Source organism: Oryctolagus cuniculus, chromosome 5, assembly GCF_964237555.1.
Source record: "Oryctolagus cuniculus chromosome 5, mOryCun1.1, whole genome shotgun sequence".
In the NCBI taxonomy this organism is placed as follows: domain Eukaryota; kingdom Metazoa; phylum Chordata; class Mammalia; order Lagomorpha; family Leporidae; genus Oryctolagus; species Oryctolagus cuniculus.
Window position 1 is genome coordinate 16,518,414 of NC_091436.1, and position 23,499 is coordinate 16,541,912.

At 46.0% G+C, this 23,499-nt stretch overlaps 2 protein-coding genes and 1 pseudogene across 13 annotated transcripts in view; 1 reads left to right on the forward strand and 2 right to left on the reverse strand.

The window, feature by feature from the left end:
• Nucleotides 1–38: 38 nt before the first annotated feature.
• ARMT1 (acidic residue methyltransferase 1) lies at nucleotides 39–19,532 on the reverse strand. Of its 8 annotated transcripts, XM_051854233.2 has the most exons (6): nucleotides 19,247–19,329; nucleotides 17,693–17,808; nucleotides 14,469–14,574; nucleotides 13,830–14,074; nucleotides 6,459–6,624; nucleotides 39–1,710 (listed from the first exon to the last, which is right to left on the reverse strand). In XM_051854233.2, exons 2-6 carry the CDS (start codon nucleotides 17,710–17,712, stop codon nucleotides 943–945), a joined length of 1,305 nt encoding a protein of 434 aa, XP_051710193.2. In that variant the 5' UTR covers nucleotides 17,713–17,808; nucleotides 19,247–19,329; the 3' UTR covers nucleotides 39–942. The 8 variants fall into 8 exon arrangements, with proteins under 8 accessions (XP_051710193.2, XP_069929513.1, XP_002714989.2 ...); XM_070073412.1 differs by lacking the exons at nucleotides 17,693–17,808; nucleotides 19,247–19,329 and adding an exon at nucleotides 19,413–19,532; XM_002714943.5 differs by lacking the exon at nucleotides 17,693–17,808 and having other exon boundaries at nucleotides 19,247–19,462.
• Nucleotides 3,851–5,367, reverse strand: LOC138849568 (bifunctional phosphoribosylaminoimidazole carboxylase/phosphoribosylaminoimidazole succinocarboxamide synthetase pseudogene; annotated as a pseudogene).
• The window catches only part of RMND1 (required for meiotic nuclear division 1 homolog), a 46,199-nt gene continuing 41,431 nt past the window's right edge, over nucleotides 18,732–23,499 (forward strand). Inside the window, exon 1 of one of the 5 annotated variants that reach the window (XM_017345423.3) lies at nucleotides 18,732–18,831. Coding sequence is in view for 1 of the 5 variants with exons in the window: in XM_070073410.1 (XP_069929511.1) it covers nucleotides 20,905–21,052 (148 nt within the window). In the remaining 4 variants the exon portion in view is untranslated. Of the gene's footprint in view, nucleotides 18,832–19,590; nucleotides 19,804–20,798; nucleotides 21,053–23,499 lie in introns of those variants that run through there. The other 4 variants (XM_002714941.5, XM_051854232.2, XR_007922790.2 and 1 more) reach the window with 4 other exon arrangements.

Genomic DNA, 23,499 nt, shown 5'->3' on the forward strand with positions numbered 1-23,499 from the left:
TTGATCTTTTTCCCATTGGAAAATAAAAAACAATGAGATTCTTAGTACAATTCACTTTATTATTCCAGTGCAAGAAAACATTTCCAGGTTATTTTCCAATTTCAGTTTCAAAACAAATTGAAGATTTTTAGTCTTTAATATCTGCAATGATAACTAATAATAAAATGTTTAAGGATATAAAACAGGAACTGATTCATTGTTGTTAATACTCCAAATGCATAATAATCTTCTAAAGTAGCAAACTAAAAAAATCTGCTCACTTACAACACTTATGGGGTAAAATAATTTCAATTGCTTACAGATATCATAAATAGAATGTAAAATATATTATATTTCTTCAAATACCATCTGTTTCATTGTCCAATTTTGTGGTTTCCTAACACTTGTTCCACAGGTCAATAAACATTCATATACATGCAAATAAAATGGGTTATTGAAAAGAAATAGAATCCCACAGGAACAAAGTTAGAATTAATTTATGAGGTAAGTTTTGCTTTTATGTGTTCAAACATGACAATGTAAGAAAAGCCTTCCTTTACAAAGAATCAAGTCAAATAAAATCCCATGCTTTTTAGAATGTTAAACACAATGCAGTATATCATTTAAGAAAAAACAACTTAAAAAGCAGAATACATTTCTGTTTTGCTTTCTACCCAATAAAGCTCATTAAAGCTACTTGAAATTCTGCATTTAACTTGAAATGCCACTACAATTCCAACATATATGTAAAATCGGTAGTGAGCCTAAATCATCCAGCCCCAGACCAGTGTGGCGGGCCAAGACATCCCCAAGAAACACTACCGAGAGAGCATGGAAGGCGCACCCAGAAGCTAAGCTCCCCAGGGCTACTGCAGAGCGGCCAGGTGATTACGTTCACTGCTTTTCTGGGGGTGAAAAAGGGCTTGCCACATCTTCTACACAGCTGAGGGTTCCTTGACCGCGTCAAAGTGGACCATCGAACTGAAACACGCCGTACTTCCCACCGGTCAGCCAGCTGGGCTCAGCAGCTGTGAGCTGCTCCCCTTGCCCAGGCTGCAGACCGACCTGGATCTCAGCTTTTAATGTTCGGATGCTGCACAGAGGTGCAGGATGGAAGCCATTCAGAGCCTGATGAAACGGAACAGTGAACTCCCATTTTCTGTCGCCTGTCAGCTTCCTGTAATTCAAATCACCCTTGAATAAAATCAAATGTGCCTTTTGTAGTTCGGCATATAAGTCAGGAGCGACCTGAGGCATTGCACAGTATTCGTGGGGCAGAGTCCAAAATATATGATCGTGGTAAATCCATCTACCCATTTTAAGGTACTTTCCCCAGTCAGCCCCACACTTGGACATCCACTTATGGTTACAAGACTTAACCTGCTCAATCAACCAATTGAAATCACGTATGGTCGTGTCAGAAACAAACCATGGAATAGTTTTTCCATGAAAATGAATCTCAGTGGCCAGTTTAGAGGACAAGAAGAAGTCGGCTAGTACTAAATCAGTGACGAGTTCAAACCCAGAATTGTCCAGAACAATGTCCACTCTAACGAGAGGGGTGCTTCCTCCTGCTTTCTTGTATTTGCTAAGCAGTGACCAAAGCTGTTCCAAGTCATTCACTAAAATGAAAGGTTTCAGGTCTTCCAAAGAATTTAACACGTCAGTCTTCTGAGAACTACTTTCCCCACCCGATATAGAGAGATCACACTTATTTCCCCACAGCGAAATCTGCAAAAGAAAAGCACAAAGCATTCATTTGAAAGAACCAACCAAAACTCAGTTATGTAAGATGTGAGGGAGGGTCACTAAGCATATTCATAAAATTTATTTCTGCAGCATTTTTTTTTTTTGACAGGCAGAGTGGGCAGTGAGAGAGACAGACAGACAGAAAGGTCCTCCTTTTTCCGTTGGTTTACCCCGCAATGGCGGCTGTGGCCAGCGCGCTGTGGCCGGCGCACCGCACTGATCTGAAGCCAGGAGCCAGGTGCTTCTCCTGGTCTCCCATGAGAGTGCAGGGCCCAAGGACTTGGGCCATCCTCCACTGCACTCCCTGGCCACAGCAGAGAGCTGGCCTGGAAGAGGAGCAACCGGGACAGAATCCGGCGACCCAACTGGGACTAGAACCCAGTGTGCCGGCACCGCAGGCGGAGGATTAACCTATTGAGCTGTGGCGCCGGCCCTGCAGAACTCTTAAAAATGTCCATGGGGTGGCGCTGTGGCACAGTAGGTTAATCCTCCACCTGTGGTGCTGGCATCCCATATGGGTGCCGGTTCTAGTCCTGGCTGCTCCTCTTCCAATCCAGCTCTATACTATGGCCTGGGAAAGCAGTAGAAGATAGCCTAAGCACCTGGGCCCCTGCACCCATGTGGGAGGCCCGGAAGATCTTGGCTCCTGGCTTTGGATCAGCCCAGCTCCGGCCATTTGTAGTGTGAATCAGTGGATGGAAGACCTTTTTCTAGGTCTCTCCCTCTCACTGTCTATAACTCTACCTCTCAAATAAATAAATAAAATCTTTAAAAATAAATAAATAGTCCATCAAGTAGGTATTTTCTCTAATAATGCAAAGATTGTGTTTACATGATGCTATATGAAATAAAACAATGACATTTTAAAGTAGTACATACATAAAACATTTTTTAAAAACTGGTTTGAATGACTTAAGAATCCACACTGTTGGCGCCAGCACTGTGGCGCAGCAGGTTAACACCCTGGCCTGAGGTGCCAGCATCCCATATGGGTGCCGGTTTGAGACCCAGCTGCTCCATTTCCAATCCAGCTCTTGGCTATGGCCTGGGAAAGCAGTACAAGATGGCCCAAGTTCTTGGGCCCCTGCATCCACGTGGGAGACCTGGAAGAAGCTCCTGGCTCCTGGCTTCAGATCGGTGCAGCTCCAGCTGTTGCAGCCATTTGGAGAGTGAACCAGTAGATGGGAAGACCTCTCTCTCTCTCTGCCTCTCCTCTCTCTGTGTTACTCTTTCAAATAAATAAATAAATAGATTAAAAAAAAAATCCACACTGTTTATTCAGAATGAAAATGTATGCACCTTGGAGATATCAGGACATCATCAGACACTATGCAGAGGGAGGCTCAGTGAAACAGAGAATCAAAACTGTTCTTTCTTCCTTCTCAAACCCCCACTAAAACTGCCTGGTTTCTTCTTCTAATTGTAATTGTAGGAATAAAACCTTAGGCCGCCTCTCTGAGATTTAGTGCTCTCATCTGTAAAATAAACAAATGGGACAAGATGATGTCCAAAGACCCAATGCTTCAGATAAGGTGAAGCCAGTTAAGGACCTACTGTAATCAATGATCTATTATTTGGCTTATATCAAAGTAATACTCAAATAGTATGTAGCCCTGTTTTCTTTAATCTATAAAATTACATGTTCAGGACTGCAGACTTCAGAGACACACCTGGGTTAAAATCCTAGCATGGTCAACTAAGATCTCTAAGGCTCAGATTCTGCAACTGAAAAATGAGACGCTACTTACCCCAGAGAATTAACTGACATAATACATGCAAATAAACCAAATATCCTGGACATATAAGTATTCAGTAAATATTGGGCAATACAGAGTCAACTCATTTGTGATTTAGGGTGAGAAAAATTCATGTTCTAACCAAGAATATTATTTTTAAAAAGAAAGAAAAGAACACATTTTTAAAATGCATAAGGATTAAATAATAACTGAAGTGTCTAACTAGGGCTGCACTTCTGTATGACTTGTTGGGGAAACACATACCATGGCACCCACTAGCTAAACTAAGGTTGTCTGCTGGCCTGCACTTTTCCTTCACACCACCTCCCAGTTCATAACCACATAGTTATCTGAGCGAATACTGAACTGTCTCAAGATTACAAATTCTAAGACAGCAAAGAATCTGCTGGGTTTGTTTTTTTTTTTCCTAATCCATGAATCTAAAGAAACATTTATTCACTAGTAAATTTTGTGGCTTTTTTTTGCAGCTAAACTAGAAATTTATAGTTTTTCCCCTAAAAAATGCAGTGGTGTCCTTTCTTATGAATAAATTCTCTGATTTTCTTGTCAGCCTGCCTCAAGGAAATGCACGGGTTGAATATGCTTGCTTGCGTTTGGGCCCATATCAAATGGTTATTTAATCCAAATTCTGAGCTGCAAACTGAGCTGATCCTTCCGGACAAAGAATGTTTGAACAGATGACAGCACTGGGTAATAGAAGAGAAGACCACTCATCCCGGACACGGCCGAGAACTGGAAACACGGTCTTACCAGACACTACTGGGCCCAAACCATTGTTCTGCCCGCCACTGCCACGAGCACAGCAGGAATGCCAGCCCTACTTCCTACTGAGCTTTAATCCTCGGGGTTTCGTCCGGTCCTTTATGGGCAGATGTTACACGGAGTTCACATGGGATTCCAAAAGCTTCACAAGCCTTCTTGATTTGTGCACAGTGAATGAGATCGGAAGTCGAGCCCATCAACACTACAACCCTGCATCCACTTTCTGATTTCAGAAGCAACTCCACGCTCTCTGCAACCCACTCAAAGTTTTTCTTTATCATCTGGAGCCCTTCGGGAGTCACTTCTTTGAGGTCGCTGTTAAGACTGTTTTTCTGATGGCTTCTCTCTCCTGATGGCCAGAATCTCCAGGAATCATTATCAGTAACATCGACAAGAACAAATCCTTTGGTGGTTACATCAACACCAAATTCAGTGTAAGGTCTGGGTGGACTGGGACTTCTCCAGTATTTGGAAAACAGCCTGCGTGGTGTGACTCATCATGTCCGCTCAGTCTGACCTGTAAGGCCGGCAAAGCAAAATCTGGCAGTGATGTACTGTTCCTCAGACCACTGTGGATCATGATTGGCATCATCCTTAAAAACATCTCCACTTTAGGAGGGTAAAACCTGATCCTTCCTGGACACAGATTTCTTCTGAGAAAACAGCCAGTTGCTGTCCCTCTGCAAACCCACTCAGTGGGCATGATTTCACGCTGGGCTGCGATGAAAGCCGTCTCCCCATATTTTCTGGTGAAAGCAGTTCCGATACCTCCTCTTGTAATAACTGAAACATACAACTGGTAATTTTATTGAGACCGAAGCTTTTCCTTCCAGATAGAGGATTGGTTCTGGCCACATTTCCTGCTGTAATGTGGTCCTTGGACTGCAGGAGAACTTTTCCCGGATTATCTAACAACTCATAGGCTTCTTTTGTGTTGTCCTTGTAGAGTTCTGACCAGTCTTCAGTACCTCAGCTGTTGTCATTAACCCAAGTGTAATCTGCTTGCTTCTTCCACCGCCACCTGCCCAAGGCCTAGAACAACGTTAGACCCAACAGGCCCGGAAATACTCCGGTGCACAGCTGTAGGTGCTATGAGCTCTGGGAACGATCATTGCTCCCTGCATACTAAATGTCTTCAGGCTTCTCTTGGGATGTTACCGTGAGACTCGCTATGGCCACGAAAGAAAGGCAACTTTTGCCTTTACTTGGGAGCGCAGGCAGTGTGGACCAAGAGGCCAAACTGCATGGCAGAAAATAGATAAGCAGTCATTGTTCTTCACGACTTATTATACTAAAGGGATAAAGAATACATTCTAGAGGGCCAGCACTGTGATGCAGTGGGTAAAGCCACCTGCTGTGACACTGGCAGCCCATACAAGCACCAGTTCGTGTCCCAGCTGCTTTACTTCCAATCCAGCTCTCTCTCTGCTAATGCACCTGAGAAAGCAGCAGAATATGGCTGGGTGCCTGGGGCCCTGACACCCACATAGGAGACCCAGATGAAGCTCCTGGCTCCTGGCTTCTGCCTGGCCTAACACTATCATCTGGGAAGTGAACTAGCAGATGGAAGATCTCCCTCTGTCTCCCCCGTCTAACTCTTTCAAAATACATAAATCTTTTTTTAAAGGATTTTATTTATTTATTTGAGAGGTAGAGTTACAGACAGTGAGAGGGACAGGCAGAGAAAAAGGTCTTCCTTCCATTGGTTTACTCCCCAAGAATGGCCACAACGGCCAGAGCTGTGCCTATCCAAAGCCAGGAGCCAGGTGCTTCTTCCCAGTCTCCCATGTAGGTGCAGGGGCTCAAGGCCTTGGGCCATCTTCTACTGCTTTCCCAGGCCATAGTGGAGAGCTGGATTGGAAGAGGGGCAGCCGGGACTAGAACCAGTGCCCATATGGGATGGCGACACCGCAGGCGGAGGATTAACCTACTGTACCACAGAGCTGGCCCCTACATAAATTTTTATTAAAAAAAAAAAAAAAAAAAAAAGAAACACGGCAGCATCAAATCTATTTAAAAAATATTCAAAGCAGATTAATCCCTGAATGTATGGGCTACCCAGGAATCAAGAGCTGGCATGCTAGGTTTTTTTCCTTTTCAGTTCCAAGCTAAGCCTAAAGCATAATTCAGAGAAAAAAACAAAAACAAATCTAGGTTTAAGAAACTGGTAATAGGCTTCACAGAACTGAATACAAAAGATACTCATATTACCTGCAGAAGTTTAAAGAACTCATTTTTCAGCTGATTTTCTTCTAGGTCATCAATAGTTCTCGTCAACTGTTGCAGGTGAGTACATAAAGCAATGACAGATTCCTGTGACTCAAAAAAATTCTGGTCTTTGGATTCTTTAAATACATCAAAGTCATCAATTGGTGGACTAAAGGAGGAAAACATAAGAGATCCATTTATATAAGTTTATATTTTTTAGAAAAAATATTTTTGTTAACTTTAAAACAAAGAGAACAGCACCATTGAGTCTCAATAATGAGTAGTAACAGATACTATACACCCTGTAGACAACAAAGTTACACAAAAGTAGATACTCCACACTCATTTTAAGTAACTATTAAAAGTTTCCAGATCAACTTTCTTAGCAGAAGTATTATTAAATAATTATAATATACTAGCAGGAATTCCAAGGTAAAAGAAGAAGAAAAATAAAATATCAAGATAATTGCTTTATTTCAACAAAACTTTTTTGAATACCCAACATAGAAGGATCCAAGTAAGTTACAAACAGCATGTGAATACAAATGTAGTTATCACATAGAGTCAAACACAGAATAATGTGACACACAACGTAAACATGAGACAAATCAGACTTCATACCACTGTAAATCTCACTAGAACAAATCACTTATAAATAGATATTTACTGATCAACTTTTATGCCCAGGTTGATTTCTACCAAAGGTGATGTATGTGCCACGGCTGTTTCTTCATGCCATCCAATGAAAGAAACCTAACTAAGACACGACCTGTACAGGTTGAATATCCTTTATCTGAAACGCTTGGGAACAGAAATATTTCAGATGTCAGTGTTTTCATAGTTTGGGATATTTGCATGGACTTTTTGATTAAGTACCCTTAGCCTGAAAATCTGAAATCCAAAATGCTCCAAAATCTACAACTTTTGAGCATCAATATGATGCTAGTGTTTTTGTTTGTTACATAGGTTATGATGCAGCTTGGGATCCACGCATCCCATACCACAGCGCTTGGCTTGAATACCAGCTCTGCTCTGATCAAGCTTCCTGATAAAGTGCACCCTGGGAGGTAACAAGTGAAGGTTCAAGTACTAGGAGCCTACTGCATGGGAGACCCAGATGGAGTTCCAGGCTCCTGGTTTCGGCTTCACCAACAGCTCCAGCTGTTGAAGGTATCTGGGGAATAAGCCAGTGAATGGAAGATCTCTCTCCCTCTCGCTCTCTGCCTTTCAAGTAAAGTGAAGAAAAATAAATAAATAAATGTTTTAAAAGATGTGATTTTTTTTTTTTAAAAGTTTCTACTTTGGAGCATTTCAGATGTTCCGATTAAAGATCCTCAACCTATAATAGTTTTTATAGAATTGAATAGAAAAGACATTCATATTATCTGATCTAAATTAGCTACTTTTCTTGTGAGCCAGTAGAAACAAATTAAGACTGACATAAGGGGATTGATTTCTTAAAACAACATACCAGGCTTCATACACCAAATGCTGGCTGGCTCCTCCTGGCCAGCGGTAACCTATGCCAAGGATGCTGCCACTGCTCAAAGCGCTTTTGGAATTCCTTTTTGAGGATTTTCTGTATCAATTTTTAAATATCTTGTCATTGACCACACAGCTTTGTCTTTTGTACTCCATTCGTTTTTGGAAACAGCCAAAAGTCACTCAGAGCCATTTCAGGAGAATGAGGTTCAGAATCAAACTGAATACAAACATTTTTGGTTAGAAAAGAGGAGTGACTAAAAAGTAATGAGACAAAGTTTTCTTTTCGAGGCTTTTAAACTGGCAGTGAAGAGCTTTCACAGAATTCAAAGATGTTTGTAGCAATGGCAGCATTGCTGGGATCAGTCTCTGTAGGGGCCTTGCAGGGATAAAAACTATTTAATAGATGCTTAGTTTGAAATGCAGGGGTCCTTACACCAAAGCTCACAGACCCAATCTGCCCTACTACCTGTTCCGTAGGACACCAGCTAAGGATGGTTTTCATATTTCTGAATGTGACACATGAAATTCAAACTTCAAGGTGACAAGTAAAAGTTTTACTGGCACACCAGCCAACCTTGTTCACTTACTCCTTGTCTATGGCAGAGCTGAACAGCTGCAACAGAGAATATAGATCCACAAAGCCAAAATACTATTTGGCCCTTCATATGAAAAATTTGCCCACCTATGTTCCAATGTTTTACTGACAAATAATTCATTAGCTTCAAGTCACACCTCATGTTAAGAAGGAGCCCTATGTCTTATATTTAAGAGTATAAACTCACATATACATAATTGGTTTTAAAATTTTTGCTATTTTAATAAGACTACTAAAGCTGTACATGTGCATATACTACAAGCTGGTAATAAAATCCTAGATATATAACCAACAGAAAATCACACATATGTTCATCAAGAACATAACAGTGGCTGGTGCCGTGGTGTAGAAGGTTAAGCCTTCATCTGCAGTGCCAGCATCCTATGTGGGTGCCTGTTCAAGTCCGGGCTGCTCCACTTCCAATCCAGCTCCCTGCTAATGGCCTGGGAAAGCAGTAGAAGATGGCCCAAGTTCACCTGGCACTCATGTTACAGTTAAGACTCTCAGGGCCTTGGACTATGGAAGTCAGTGGACAAATGCTTTCTCTGGCTCTACAGACTGTTGATTATACAGTCCCTCCACTTCTGCTCCCTTGAGACACCCTCAGAGATTAAGAAATCTGCTTGCTGCTAAGCTCAATACAACACTTCTTTATATATCCTAAAAACAAAAAAAAAGAGGGAAGAAGAGGAGGAGGAGGAAGGAGGAGAAGAGGAGGATGAGGAGAAGAGGAGGAGGAAGAAGGAGAAGAAGAGGAAGGGGAAGAAGAAGAGGAGGAGGAGGAAGAAGGAGAAGAGGAGGAGGAAGAAGGAGAAGAGGAGGAGGAGGAAGGAGAAGAGGAGGAGGAGGAAGGAGAAGAGGAGGAGGAAGAAGGAGAAGAGGAGGAGGAGGAGGAAGAAGAGGAGGAAGAAGAAGAAGAAGAAAGAACCAAGTGTTTGGGCCTCTGGGAGACCTGGAAGAAGCTCCTGGCAACTGGATTCACACTGGCCCAGTTCTGGCCGTTGTGGCCATCTGGGGAGTGAACCAGCAGATAGAAGACCTCTCTCTCTGTGTCTGAAACTCTGCCTCTCAAATAAATAAATCTTAAAAAGAAAAAAAAAAATTGTCATAATGTTTACAGCACCATTCTTCATAATAATGCCAAACTGGAAACTACTCAAACTACTACACTGTGGGGAGCAACTCGGACTAGACTAAGTTACTGGAATTAAGACTTATTCTATGCATCTGCTCTCCCACAATATGGCGCTGGGAGAGGAGAAAACAGCTTCTACACAGCTGCCTCCAGTTCAACCAATAAACTGTAGGACCTGCTCCTGATTGGAGGAGAGCAGCGTACTCAGCGTGTGGGTAGCAGAGTTGGGATTGGTGGAAGAGGACTATAAAGGAGGAGAGAGACAACATGCACCAGGAACATCTATCTGGAGGAACACCTGTGCAGCCCCCGAGAGAGCCGGCCGGCGGTGTGCCGCTCCCCCGCGGAAGTGGGGAAGGTGGCAGGGGGGCCCGCCCCTCCACGGAGGTGGAGGGACGGTAGCCAACCCGGGAAGAACCAGCAGCAAACCCGGGAAGGGCCGAGCAGACAAAAGAACAGCGCAGGGTTTAGTGTCGTTCCTCCACGAAGAGGGGGAGCGACATAATGGTGCCGTGACTCGGATATGAAGCCTAGGCAGGGTTTAGTGTCGTTCCTCCATGAAGAGGGGGAGCAACACTACACAATACAATAATAGATTATAACACACTCATATAGTGCTCATATAATGCATTCCTATACAGAAATGAGAATGCACAACACTATGGATGAATCCCACCTACATCATCATGAGTGAAAGGAGCCAGGCACAAAACCACATACAACATAATTTCTTCAAACTCAAGTTTATAAACAGGCTAAATTGGGGCAGGCATTGTAGCACAGCAGGTTGTCACCGCATTCTGAGTGCTTGTCTTAGTCCCAGCTACTTTGCTTCTTTTTGTTTTTTATTTTTATGACAGGCAGAGTGGACAGTGAGAGAGACAAAGGTCTTCCTTTGCTGTTGGTTCACCCTCCAATGGCCGCTGTGGCCAGCGCGCTGCAACTGGCGCACCGCGCTGATCTGAAGCCAGGAGCCAGGTAGTTCTCCTGGTCTCCCATGGGGTGCAGGGCCCAAGCACTTGGCCATCCTCCACTGCACTCCCAGGCCACAGCAGAGAACTGGCCTGGAAGAGGGGCAACCGGGACAGAACCCGGTGTATGGCGCCGCAAGGCGGAGGATTAGCCTAGTGAGCCGCGATACCGGCCCGCGACTTTGCTTCTAATCCAGCCTCTTGTTAATGTATCTGAGAGGGAGCAGATGACAGCTCAACAGCTTGGGTCCTGGCCACATGGGAGCCCTGGGTGGAGTTCCTGGCTCCTGTGTTTGGCCTTGCCCAACCCTGGCTGTTGCAGACATTTGGGGGAGTGAACAAGAAGATGGAAGATCTTTCTCTTTCTCTGTCTCCCTCTCTTTCTCTCTGTTGCATTGCCTTTCAAGAAGATGAAAATAATGAGTAAACAGGCAAAATTAACACAGGCCAGGAAAATGGTTATCCACTACAGGTGATGCTGGCAGTGACCAGCTCCTGAGGGACTAGCAAGGGTCTGTCTGCCTCTTAATGTGTGCACTAGGTGCATGGACATGTTCCAGAATATTTAACGCATGTACATTTCTCTATATGTACATTATACCTTAATAAAAAGTGTTAAAATGCCGATTTTCTCTGTACTTTCATGTTTCTATATCTGATGTACATTTGCTTAATATTCTTACATTTCACATATGGCCAAAACAATGAATCTTGGGGCTGGCGCTGAGGCATAGTGGGTAAACCCATGGCCTACAGTGCTGGTATCCCATATGGGCACCAGTTCAAGACCTGGCTGTTCCCTTCCAATCCAGCTCTCTGCTATGGCCTGGGAAAGCAGAGGAAGATGGCCCAAGTACTTGGGCCCCTGCACCCACGTGGGAGACCAGGAAGAAGCTCCTGGCTCCTGGCTTCAGGTCAGCCCAGCTCCAGCCATTGCAGCTATTTGGGGAGTGAACCAGTGGATGGAAGATCTGTCTCTGCTTCTGCTCTAACTCTGCCTTTCAAATAAATAAATATTTTTTTAAAAAATTGAATCTTAATTCAGACTTGCAGGCTATTTGATAAAAATCAAACATTTTGGGGGCCAGCACTCTGGTACAGTAGGCTAAGCCTCTCCTGTGGCGTCAGAATCCCATATGGGCACCTGTTCATTTCCTGGTTGCTCCTCTTCTGATCCAGCTCTCTGCTATGGCTTCGGAAAACAGTGAAAGATGGTCCAAGACCTTGGGCCCCTGCACCCACATGGCAGACCCAGAGGAAGCTCCTGGCTCCTGGCTTCAGGTCAGCCCAGCTATGGCCACTGCAGCCATGTGGAGAGTGAACCAGCAGATAGAAGCTCGCTCTCGCTCTCTCTGTCTCTCCCTCTCTCTGTTACTCTCCCTCTCAAATAAATAAAATCTTTAAAAAAATTTTTTTAAATCAAACATTTTGGCAAAGAAAACAACATAAACACACTGTGAAACGACTGTGTGCTTTAGGATCCTGCAAAAATCACCTTGGAGTTGCCACTGACCCAGACAGCAGTCCCCCTACAAGAACCTCACAGACTGGACATTTAGAAACCCCTTCAGAGGTGGACAGCTCTTTGTCACACTGTCTCAACATTGAGTTCTTGCACAAAATAACATGGATCCCCAGGCCTTCAAATGCCTGCCCTAGAAGCCACTTTGAGGGAGCTCCATACCCAAGGCTAATATTCCAGTTTCTTGAATTTAAAGCAAAATCCTCTCTACATCCTTTTTACAGGCTGTCTACTGGACTGGTTGCCAGAAACCCCATCTCCCTGACAGGCCCCAAAAAAACAGACACCCGGGCTCCATCTCACAAAAATTAAACCATCAGTGTTAATGGCTTAAAAATCTGCTTTTTGAAACGACCTTTCTTTTCCCCAACTGAGTTGTACGTGTGCAGCCAGATCTGGCAACGCCTGCCCTAGACGTTCGTTCTCCGACCCTGACCCCCTGCTAAATCACACACAGAAACGGCATTCCTTTTGCTTCCAACTCCACTAACCCTGCTCACACACCATCCAGTCTTTCAACACTGTCCCCTTTGGCTCACAGCACAGATATTTTCCAAATTAGAAAACCATCATCCGGAATTTTGCACTAACCTTAGTCCTCAACAGGCAATCAAACCTACTACCTGGAAAAGACAGTCTGATGAGGCGGCTCATCTAGTTTATGCCCACTGGGCTCCAACTCTGGCCCTTCCCCTCACTAACCAAGTAATCAGGAGGAAGTTAAACCGCTGAGCCTCAGCTTCCACACCTGTAAAATGGAAATCATAACAGCTGCACTTCACTGGGTTGCACAGTGCCCGGCACATAGCTAGGGTTCAACATGTGACAGCACCGTCCGTCTCCTATTGGGGGACCTTGTGTTCGCTAGGCAATGTGGCAGAATTTTAATCTTGCATTTTGCTTTCAGAGCGGCTTTAAACATACCTATTCAGCACAAATAATAAACTGTGATTTTGTAACATCATTTATAAAGGACAGAAAAACGAATACTAAGCAGTATGTTTCCCAAAATAATTTTATTTTACAGTTTGTGCTGGTTGGTCAGCTGCTTTAAATCTTCCTACGATTTAGGAACAGAAACTAAGAGTCCTCTTACTCAGCAAACCTCTATTTTTGGAACTTGTAAGCTAAAAGGGGCAATCTGTGCTACTTCTTTTGCACTATAAAACAATTCTGCATCAGAATTTTCCCAAGGGGAATGAAAAAGTATAAATAAGCCTACAAAAGTTTCTTTGAAACGTGTTTCCAAGTGTGTAAAACAATAGTGACTTAACATTCTGATGGCACCTTACACCACAAAAATTCTGACATACTATTTTCTTGAAGAAAATACATGCTTACTTTGTCCCATCTTGATCTGTCATACATACATATGATTTCAAATTAACATATTTTGCTCAATAAGCATAGAAGTCTTCCTGATAATATTTAATTAGTTCATATTTCACATTTTCTATCCTAACTGTAGCCAAGTGGGTTCCAATAGCCAAGAATCTATTTAATCAGTATCACTTGTGGAAACATCCACCAGTAAGTACCATTAACATTTGCTGAGCTCAGCTGAATGCAAGCTCCCACAGGTGTTTATTTCCAAGCTTGCCCTCTTACAATTTCAAGAGAAGCACAAAGTATCTAAACATTTGCTCTTTGATGGTTATGCACTTACCTCTGGATAATTGCCTCATGAATTCTACGGTACATGTAGCATTCTACAAACAACCACGGGGATTGGAACCAGCTTGGTTTTCCATTACTTTCATTTAGAAGACTCTGCTGATATTCTAGGTACTGATTCCATATGTCGGTATCAGCAAATTTCTCAACAAAGGGGACAATTGGTTTATCTGTTTGCAATTCATTCCGTAACTTAGAAAGAAGAGAAATAGCTTTCTTCTCAGCTTCCATGCCTTCCTGTGGGGGAAAAAAAAGAAATTTAATGTATTTCTGTGTGTGTGTAATTCACTCTAGAGTAACACATTTCTATGGATCTAAACTTAAGGAAAGTAAAAATACCAAATTTCCAAACTACATTTTGTCTTTCATAAACTACATTTTAAACATTTAAATTTAGAATGCTTTTAAGCTGAAAAATCAAAGACTACACATAGATGTCACACCAACATAATTATGCCTTACCTGTCCTCCCTTTTTCTTCTTAAAGTTCTGGCCTTGATTAACACATGATTCTATTTCACATGTTACATGAAAACCAGATACACCTTTACATTTTACATGAAAACTGAAACTTTCAATACCTGTTAGTGTGTTTCTGTTAACTAGAAATTAAAGTTAAAACAATTCTTACCTCCCCATGTTTCTCAAAAAATTCACTTTTATGTCGATGCAATGTATCAATGACCTTTGTTAAGATCTGTGGTATTCTATCCTTAATTGTAAGGTATGCAAATGATCTAGAAGAGAGTCACATACAAAATATTACTCAGTAGCACCGACACTAGGTTGGCCATCTTTTAGTTTCTGTAACACTTCCTTTAAATTAAACTTCCAGGGCCCATGCTGTGGCATAGCAGGTAAAGTTTCCGCCTGCAGCCCTGGCATCCCATATAGGCATCGGTTGGAGTCCCAGCAGCTCCACTTCTGATCCAGTCCCCTGCCAATATGCCTGGGAAAGCAGTGGAAGACGGCCCAAATGCTTGGCCCCTGCACCCTTGTGGGACACCCGGAAGAAGCTCCTGGTTTCTGCCTTCGGAGCAGCCCAGCTCTGGCCATTGTGGCCATTTGGGGAGTGAACCAGCTGATGGAAGACCTCTTTCTCTTCCTCTTAAATAAATCTTTAAAAAAGAAATTAAAATTCCTTTTCACACAAGTATTAGAAGGTAAACCAGAGAGAGTCATTATATTCTTAGAATTGTATCTACAGGGCCAGTGCCGTGGCTCACTAGGCTAATCCTCCGCCTTGCGGCGCCGGCACACTGGGTTCTAGTCCCAGTCGGGGTGCCGGATTCTGTCCCGGTTGCCCCTCTTCCAGGCCAGCTCTCTGCTGTGGCCAGAGAGTGCAGTGGAGGATGGCCCAAGTGCTTGGGCCCTGCACCCCATGGGAGACCAGGAGAAGCTCCTGGCTCCTGCCTTTGGATCAGCACGGTGCGCTGACTGCAGTGCACTGGCCGCGGCGGCCACTGGAGGGTGAACCAACGGCAAAGGAAGACCTTTCTCTCTGTCTCTCTCTCTCACTGTCCACTCTGCCTGTCAAAAAAAAAAAAATTGTATCTACTAAAAGTTAGTTAAAAATAAATTAATTATAAAGGTAAAGAAATGATCTTTCTAAAGTGCTGCAAAAAATGACTTCTAAGAATTGTATATTATGCAAATATTATACCAATTAAAGTGGAGTTTAAGGTGAGAAATAAGACTTCAGAAGAATATTTCATTATGATAAAAGTGTCAGCTCAACAAGCTATTACAATGCTAATTTCTTGTGTATCATGGCAGGTCCAAAACTGTAATGGCCTTTTTTCTTGGATAAATCCATAGTTACCAAAATTCCAATCAACTGAATTTATACTACACTAATGTGAATAAATGAATAATATACCAAAGGGGTGGGGGGAGGTAAGCTAGTACTGCCTATTATATTGATACAGGAATGTTTTTGGGAAAAGTTACTGCTGTGACATGGAAGCTAGGTAGTTTGTGCTTTAAGTGCTGGGTTCTCTCTGGAGTCTGTCTATTCTTCTCATTTTCCTGAATCAGAAACTAGTTTAATAGTGTGAAATATCTGTGTTTCCAAGAAAAAAAATTGGATACGTGTGTATATACATATATAAAAGTCTACATATAAGTAAATGTAGCAAACTGCTAAAATTTGTTAATTTGTTAAACATTTATTGATTTATTTGAAAGTCAGAGCTACAGAGAGAGAGGGAGAGACACAGAGGGAGAGACCTTCCATCCACTGGTTCATGCCCCAGGTGGCTACAATGGCCAGGGTGGGTCAGGCCAAAGCCAGGAGCTTCATCAGGTCTCCCAGGTGTGTGGCAGTGCCCCGAGCACTTGCGCTATCTCCCACCTCTTTTCCCAGGCCATTAACAGAGAGCTGCATCAGAACTGGAGCAGCTGGACATGCACTGGCAGCACAGGCAGTGGCTTCACTTGCTGTCACAATGCCAGCCCCTGAAATTCAAATTCTAAAACTTAAAAATAAACTTACTTTTAAAACTGTGACAGGACAGGAAAAGATGGCTCTAGAAATCAGTAAGGCTCCTCTCCCAATTCTTCACACGGTTAGAAAGATGAATGAGGTAACTGATATAAAATTATCTTTGCCTTAAAACCCTTAAATATGCTTGAAGAACACAGAGAACTAAAGATATGTAAGAACCCACTTCTCTCTCTTTGTCTGTCTATATTTTTAGTCTATTCTAATCCTTTTCAAAGGTCTCCCTTGCTGCACAGTAGACTCTTCTATGCAGATCTGCTCCTAAAACAATTAAGGCTCCCTACTGTCTTGTTCTCCCAGGCAAAAAATTAAGAGATTTTCTCTAAGTGTAAAAAATGAAGTTGGAGGTAAAAAAAATACTTGCATTAAAAAATCAAAAGGGAGGAGCCAGTGATGTGGCACAGTGGGTTAAAACCCTGGCCTGAACCGCTGGCATACCATGTGGGCACCGGTTCTAGTCCCAGCTGCTCCTCTTCCCATCTAGCTCTCTGCTGTGACCCAAATCCTTGGGCCCCTGCACCCAGGTGGGAGACCCGGAAGAAGCTCCTGGCTCCTGGCTTCAGATCAGTGCAACTCCGGCTGCTGCGGTCATCTGGGGAGTGTACCAGCGGATGGAAGACCTCTCTGTCTCTACCTCTCTCTGTAACTCTTTCAAATAAATAAAAATAAAATCTTTTTTTTTTTTTTTTTTGACAGGCAGAGTGGACAGTGAGAGAGAGAGACAGAGAGAAAGGTCTTCCTTTGCCGTTGGTTCACCCTCCAATGGCCGCCGCGGCTGGCGCGCTGCGGCCGGCGCACCGCGCTGATCCGATGGCAGGAGCCAGGTGCTTCTCCTGGTCTCCCATGGGGTGCAGGGCCCAAGCACCTGGGCCATCCTCCACTGCACTCCCGGGCCACAGCAGAGAGCTGGCCTGGAAGAGGGGCAACCGGGACAGAATCCGGCGCCCCGACCGGGACTAGAACCCGGTGTGCCGGCGCCGCTAGGCGGAGGATTAGCCCAGTGAGCCGCGGCGCCGGCCTAAAAATAAAATCTTTAAAAAAAAAAAAATCAAAAGAGGCCAGCATTGTGGCTTAGTTGGTAAAGCTACCACCTGCAAAGCTGGCATTCCACATGAGAGCCGGTTTTGAGTTCTGGCTGTTTCACTTCTGACCCAGCTCCCTGATAGCGGCATGGGAAAGGCAGAGGAAGCTGGTCCAAGTGCTTGGGATCCTGCCACCCAGCTGGGAGACCTAGGATTTGTAACTTCAGGTCATCAGAGACGAAGTAACAATAAAAACGTTCACAAGATACTCTTTAAAAAAAAACCAAGAAGTCAGGGCCAGCACTGTGAAGTAGTGGGTAAAGCCGCCACCTGCGGTGCCAGAATGCCATATGGGATCAAGTCCCGGCTGCTCCACTTCCAATCCAGCTCTCTGCTATGGTCTGGGAAAGCAGTAGAACATGGCCCAAGTCCATGGACCTCTGCACCTGCGTGGGAAGACCCAGAAGAAGCTCCTGGCTCCTAGCTGCAGATCGGCACAGCTCTGGCCCATTGCGGCCAGTTGGGGAATGAACCAGCAGATAGAAGACCTCTCTCAGCCTCTCCTCCCTCTGTGTAACTCTGACTTGCAAATAAGTAAATAAATCTAAAAAAAAAAAAAAAGTCTTTACCCAAATCAACTATTTACAATTTCAATCTGAGATCATCACACTTCTGAAAACTCATGATTGTTATTTCAATTTTAAAATTATTGCTTGTGCTTTCCTCAAAAGGATTCCTGAAAGGACAACTATAAAACTTGAAGAAAAAACTTGCCAAAACAGGCATATTCTCATTCCGTGCTGCTCTGAGTATCCTACATTGGTAATCGGGTTTTAGCATGCAGAGTAGTTACTCTGATCAGAACTTGTTTTTTAAAATCACTAATACTCTAGAGAGAGAGAAGCAACACTTCCTTAAGCCAAGTGACACTGGAATAACCCAAGAGGGCAGGGACAAAGACAGACACCCACCCTTGAGATCTCGCTTCAGTGGTGAAGAATCAGCCCCTTCCCCAGACCCAGGCCAGCGCCAGGGGGCGGCCCGAGGCAGCCAGGAAGGCACTCACCACCGAGTCCGCAGGACGCTGGGGGTGCCGCCCTAGATGCCTCCCCTCCCGGGCCTCACCCCGGACAGGCGCCCAGGCAGGTGCGGCGCCCGCAACACTCTGAGGGACCTGTTTCCAACATCGACCGGGCCGTTGCATCGATGCACACAGACCTTGCACTCGTGTGCCTCCGTCCGCAGTGCTATCTAGAATCGATCAGGCGACGCGCCCGAAAAAGTCGGAAACCGCAGCAGCCCCTCCCCCTCCGCTTTCCTAGAAGCGATCGACTGCGGTCTAAAAAGTGTTAATCGGAAAACTCCAAACATAAGCGGTACACGCAGGTCTTCATTCAACAGCTTTGCCACAGCACGCTAGGCTCCACTGTCTCGTTGATTATTGCCTCTTCCTGAGCCTACCTCGCAAGGTAAGCTTCACCCAGGTCTGTAAGAGCATCCACAGGGTCTAGACTCTCCCAGGCTTCAGCCACCCACTGGGGGCCTCGGAACATTTACGGGGGGCACAGACATTGCTGTGAGACTATCAACCGACCTGATCAGCAAAAGGAAGAACACGCGTTTCTCAACAGACCTGGGAGTCCCAATTTTCCCTGGAAAAATCCTAATTCCCCCACCCCCACCCCGCCAAGGCGAGTTCACTAAAACGGACGGAAGCTGCCGCCGAGGAAGCGCCTGCAAAGCCAAGTCCAAGCCGCGCCGGGCTCCCCGTGGCCGCCGGCGAAAGCCGAGCCCGGCGGCGGGCGCCCACCGCTGGTCCCCCACAGGCTCCCCTCGAGGCCGGCTTAGCCCCGCAGAAGTGAGGCGAACGAAAACGAGACGAACCCCACGTCCTGGCCGGAGAGAGACGCCGGCGGTCCCGCCATCACGCCCCACGACACCGGCGGCAGGGGCAGCAGAGCCGCGGCCGCCGCGAAGGAACCCAGAAGGAGAGCGATGTGGCTTTAAAAAAAAAAAAAGTGATTTTGAATGAAGAAACTTTATTGGTGACCGTACAAACAAGCAGCGGGTGGCTCTGGGACAGGGAAATCTTCCGGGGACGAAGGCGGGGACAACGGGAGCAGACGTGAGGAGCGGAATAGGAAGCGGGCGGAAGGCGGAAGCAGGCAAGGACCGGGAGGGACCAGGAACCAGGGACCGGAAGAAGCCGCGCCGCGCGGGTCACGTGGTGGGGCAGTCACGTGGCGCCGGCAGCTCGCGCGGCCCGGGCCTGGAGTTCTCTGCGCCTGCGCGGTGCCGCGCGCTGGGAGGGTGTTCCCTTCGGGGAGAGGGTTGGCTGTGGGGACCGGAGCTGAGTGGCCGCCGCGTGGGCGCTCTTCCAGCGCAGTCCATCCGCGGAGCTCTGCGCTCCAGGCGCTTCCTTCTTCCTTTGCGGCGGAGAGGTTAGTGCGCCGCCTGCCCCGCGCAGCCTGTGTGGTCCCGCGCAGCGGCAGGGGTGGTCTCGGCTCCCGGCACCCCCTCTGGCTTTGCAGGTTTCCGGGCGCCGCTGCGATGCGCCGTGAGCGAGCTTTGGCCTACCTGGCTGGCAGTGGAGGGCGCTCAGCCAGTGGACGCTGGTGAAGCTCCGTTTTAGAGCCAGTGCAGCGCGGTAGCTGCGAGGATGAGTCAGATACTTGGGAGCTGCAGGGGCTGGGAGGCCGGCTGCAAAGCCGAGCGCGCCTCTCCGTTGAATGGTGGTGGCGTAGCTGGAGTCGTTTTCCTGGTTGCTGTCGTTGCTCTCAGAAAGCTGAGACGTGCCCAAGAACTGAGTAGCTGTCTTGTGTTTTTAAAAAAAAATCAGTTTATGCCAATGCACTGGGCGCTAATGTCACAGAAATACTGTGTGATAATATACAGAACTCTCCCTCTGGGAGGCGCTCACGTTCTAGAAGGGAGAGCGGAAAATCTGTCCTCCCGCTGCTATTTTGTCTCGGCGGCATTGTCCCTGATGTGTGATTTGCCACGCTTACTGTCTGCAACTCCCGATGTAAGCCCAAGTTCAAAAAATAGGAAGTTTTGGTCCATTTTCTTTAAAGCTGCGTTATCAGCGAACTAGCACAATTCCCGGCACGTGGTAAGAGCCCAGTCCCTGCTTGTTGAATGAATTGGCAAGCTGGAAAAGGTATGCAGGTGATGTTAGGTGTAATGGGGAAGTAGGAAGTGGAGGAAGATAGAGAACGGGTGCTGGTTGTACCTGGTAAGTGAAGCGGTTGGGTTAAGCCTCACTGAGTCAGAGCCGTGAGAGCAAAGCTTGAGAGAAGGGATGCAGTAACCAGGTGGATCCCTGGGAGGGGGGCACAGGGAGAGAGTACAAAGATCAGAGGCCAGAGTGATTGGAGCAGAATGAGCAATCGAGAGAGCTGTGGGCGATGTCAGACATTTTAGGGCCTCGCAGGCCATTTCAAGGGCTTTGGCTTTTATTGTAAGCGAAGTGTGAGGCCATCTTCAAATTTTGCTCCAAGGAAAAAGAACACCCAACTTAGGTTTTCAGAGGGTGGCTTTGGATGCTGTGTGGAGAAGAATCTATCGAAGACAGAGAAGCGGGGAGAGCAGTGAAGAGCAGCGGGAAGAACCCATGGAGAAGACAGGCACTGGTTGTGAGAACGGTACCGAATAAGGCCAGTGTCATGGGGAATGAAGGCAGGAGCCAAGGTGGACTCCAGGGTTGTGGCCTTAGCAAATATGAATGTGATTGTTATTTACGGGGAGATTTCAGAAATGCAGGTTTTTTTGTTTGTTTGTTTTTGTTTTTTTGGTTTTTTGGTTTTTTTTTGACAGGCAGAGTGGACAGTGAGAGAGAGAGAGAGAGACAGAGAGAAAGGTCTTCCTTTGCCGTTGGTTCACCCTCCAGTGGCCACCGTGGCCGGCGCGCTGCGGACCAGCGCACCGCGCTGATCCAAAGCCAGGAGCCAGGTGCTTCTCCTGGTCTCCCATGGGGTGCAGGGCCCAAGCACTTGGGCCATCCTCCACTGTACTCCTGGGCCACAGCAGAGAGCTGGCCTGGAAGAGGGGCGACCGGGACAGAATCCGGTGCCCCGACCAGGACTAGAACCCGGTGTGCCGGTGCCACAGGCGGAGGATTAGCCTATTGAGCCACGGCGCCGGCCTGAAATGCAGTTTTGAGCTCCTTGCATCCTTGATGCTTCTCAGATGGGTTTAGAGATAAGTGTTTGATATTCGTCAACATATATCAGTGTTCTGTAAAAACAGCAGAAGCGGAGCAGCCGGGACTCTAACCATTGCTCAGATATCGGACGCTGGCATCACAAGTAGTGACAACCTGCTGTGTGACAATACCAGTCCTAAAAGTTCTTGTAATTACGTTCTTGAAAACTCACGTTTGGGGCTAGCACAGTGGTATGGCAGGTTAAGCCACACCGCTGCAATGCCAGCATCCCGTATAGGCACAGGTTCAAGTCACGGCTACTCCACTTCCAATCCAGCTCCCTGCTAATGCACCTGGGAAAACAGCAAAAGATGGCCCTAGTGCTTGGGCCCCTGCACCCACGTGGGAGACACGGAAGAATCCCAGGCTCCAGTCTGGCCTAGCCTTGGCTATTGCAATCATTTGAGGAGTGAACCAGCCGATGGAAGATCCCTCTCTCAGTATCTCCCTTTCCTCTAACTCTACCTTTCAAATAAATTAAATCTTAATTTAAAAAAATAAACAACCCACTGGTTCAAGTGATGAGGCATGGTACTAATCAGAGATGAGCTACAAGAATTAATTGAACTAAGACAGAACACCAGCTGCTGAAGATAATTGTGAAAGCAGCCTGGAGCATGTTCTACTTAAATTCACCATGACTCATATTTTTCCTTACCCTTGAAAACAAAAAATATATTTATTTGAACATCAGAGTGACAGTTTCCAACCACTGGTTAAATTCCAACGGCTGCAGCAGCTTGGGCTGGGCTGGACCAAAGCCGGGAGCCTGGAGCTCTGTTTGAGTTTCCCACGTGGGTGGCAGGAGTCCAAGGACTTGGGCCATCACCTGCTGCCTTTCCGTGCTTGTCAGCAGTGAGCTGGATTTGAAGTGGAGCAACCTGGACTTGAACTGGCACTCAGATATGAGTGAGACGCAGGCAGTCCAGCTGACACCTGCAATACTTGCCCTATGTTTGTCCTTTCTTAAAAGATTGTTTGAAAGGCAAAGTTACAGAGAAAGAATCTTCATCTGCTAGCTCGCTCCCCAAATGGCCACAACAGCCAGGGCTGGGCCACATCAAAGCTGGGAACCTGAACTCCAGCCTGGTCTCCCACATGGCTGGCAGGGACCCAAGTACTTGGACCATCCTCTGCTGCTTTCCCAGGTGCATTGGCAGAGAGCAGGATCAGAAGAGCAGTGAGGACCTGAACCATTGCTCATGTAGGATGCCAGTTTGCAATGGCCTAACCTGATCGGCCACAATGCTGGTTCCAGGGCTTAGTTAACATCTGTTTTACCCTGTAAATATTTGGGGGGTGGAATGCCTCTGTGACTTGCCCCAGCCTGAAAAGCATTTCCCCTGCAAGAAACAGCATGGTCTTTCCGGTACTTTCCACCTCTCCTGTACAGTCAGGTACATTTCCTGTGTTTCCTCAGCCTCATTCCTGTTTTAGCTGTCTTCAGTTGAAGTATAGTGCACAGATGCAAATGCAGTCTCCTTAAGGAGGTCTTCGTGCCACGGTAGCAGGGAAATCTACCCCTGCCTTCAGCTCCTGCTTAGCTGGTTGTAAAAGCTGGATCAGTAGACTCAGTACGGGAAAAGCACAGATCTGATAAATGTCGATATGCTAATGAAGGAAATGAAGGGTCCCACTTCATGTCAGTGGCTTTACAGTCTTGTCCTCCAGGAAGAAGGCCAAAACTGCATGAAAAGTGCTGTATTTTTAAGATTTATTTTATTTATTTGAAAGAGTTACAGAGAGAGGTAGAGACAGAGAGAGAGGTCTTCCATCCGCTGGTTCACTCCCCAGATGGCCACAACGACCAGAGCTGTGCTGATCCAAAGCCAGGAGCCAGGAGCTTCTCCTGGGTCTCCCACGTGGATGCAGGGGCCCAAGGACTTGGGCCATCTTCTACTGCTTTCCCAGGCCATAGCAGAGAGCTGGATGG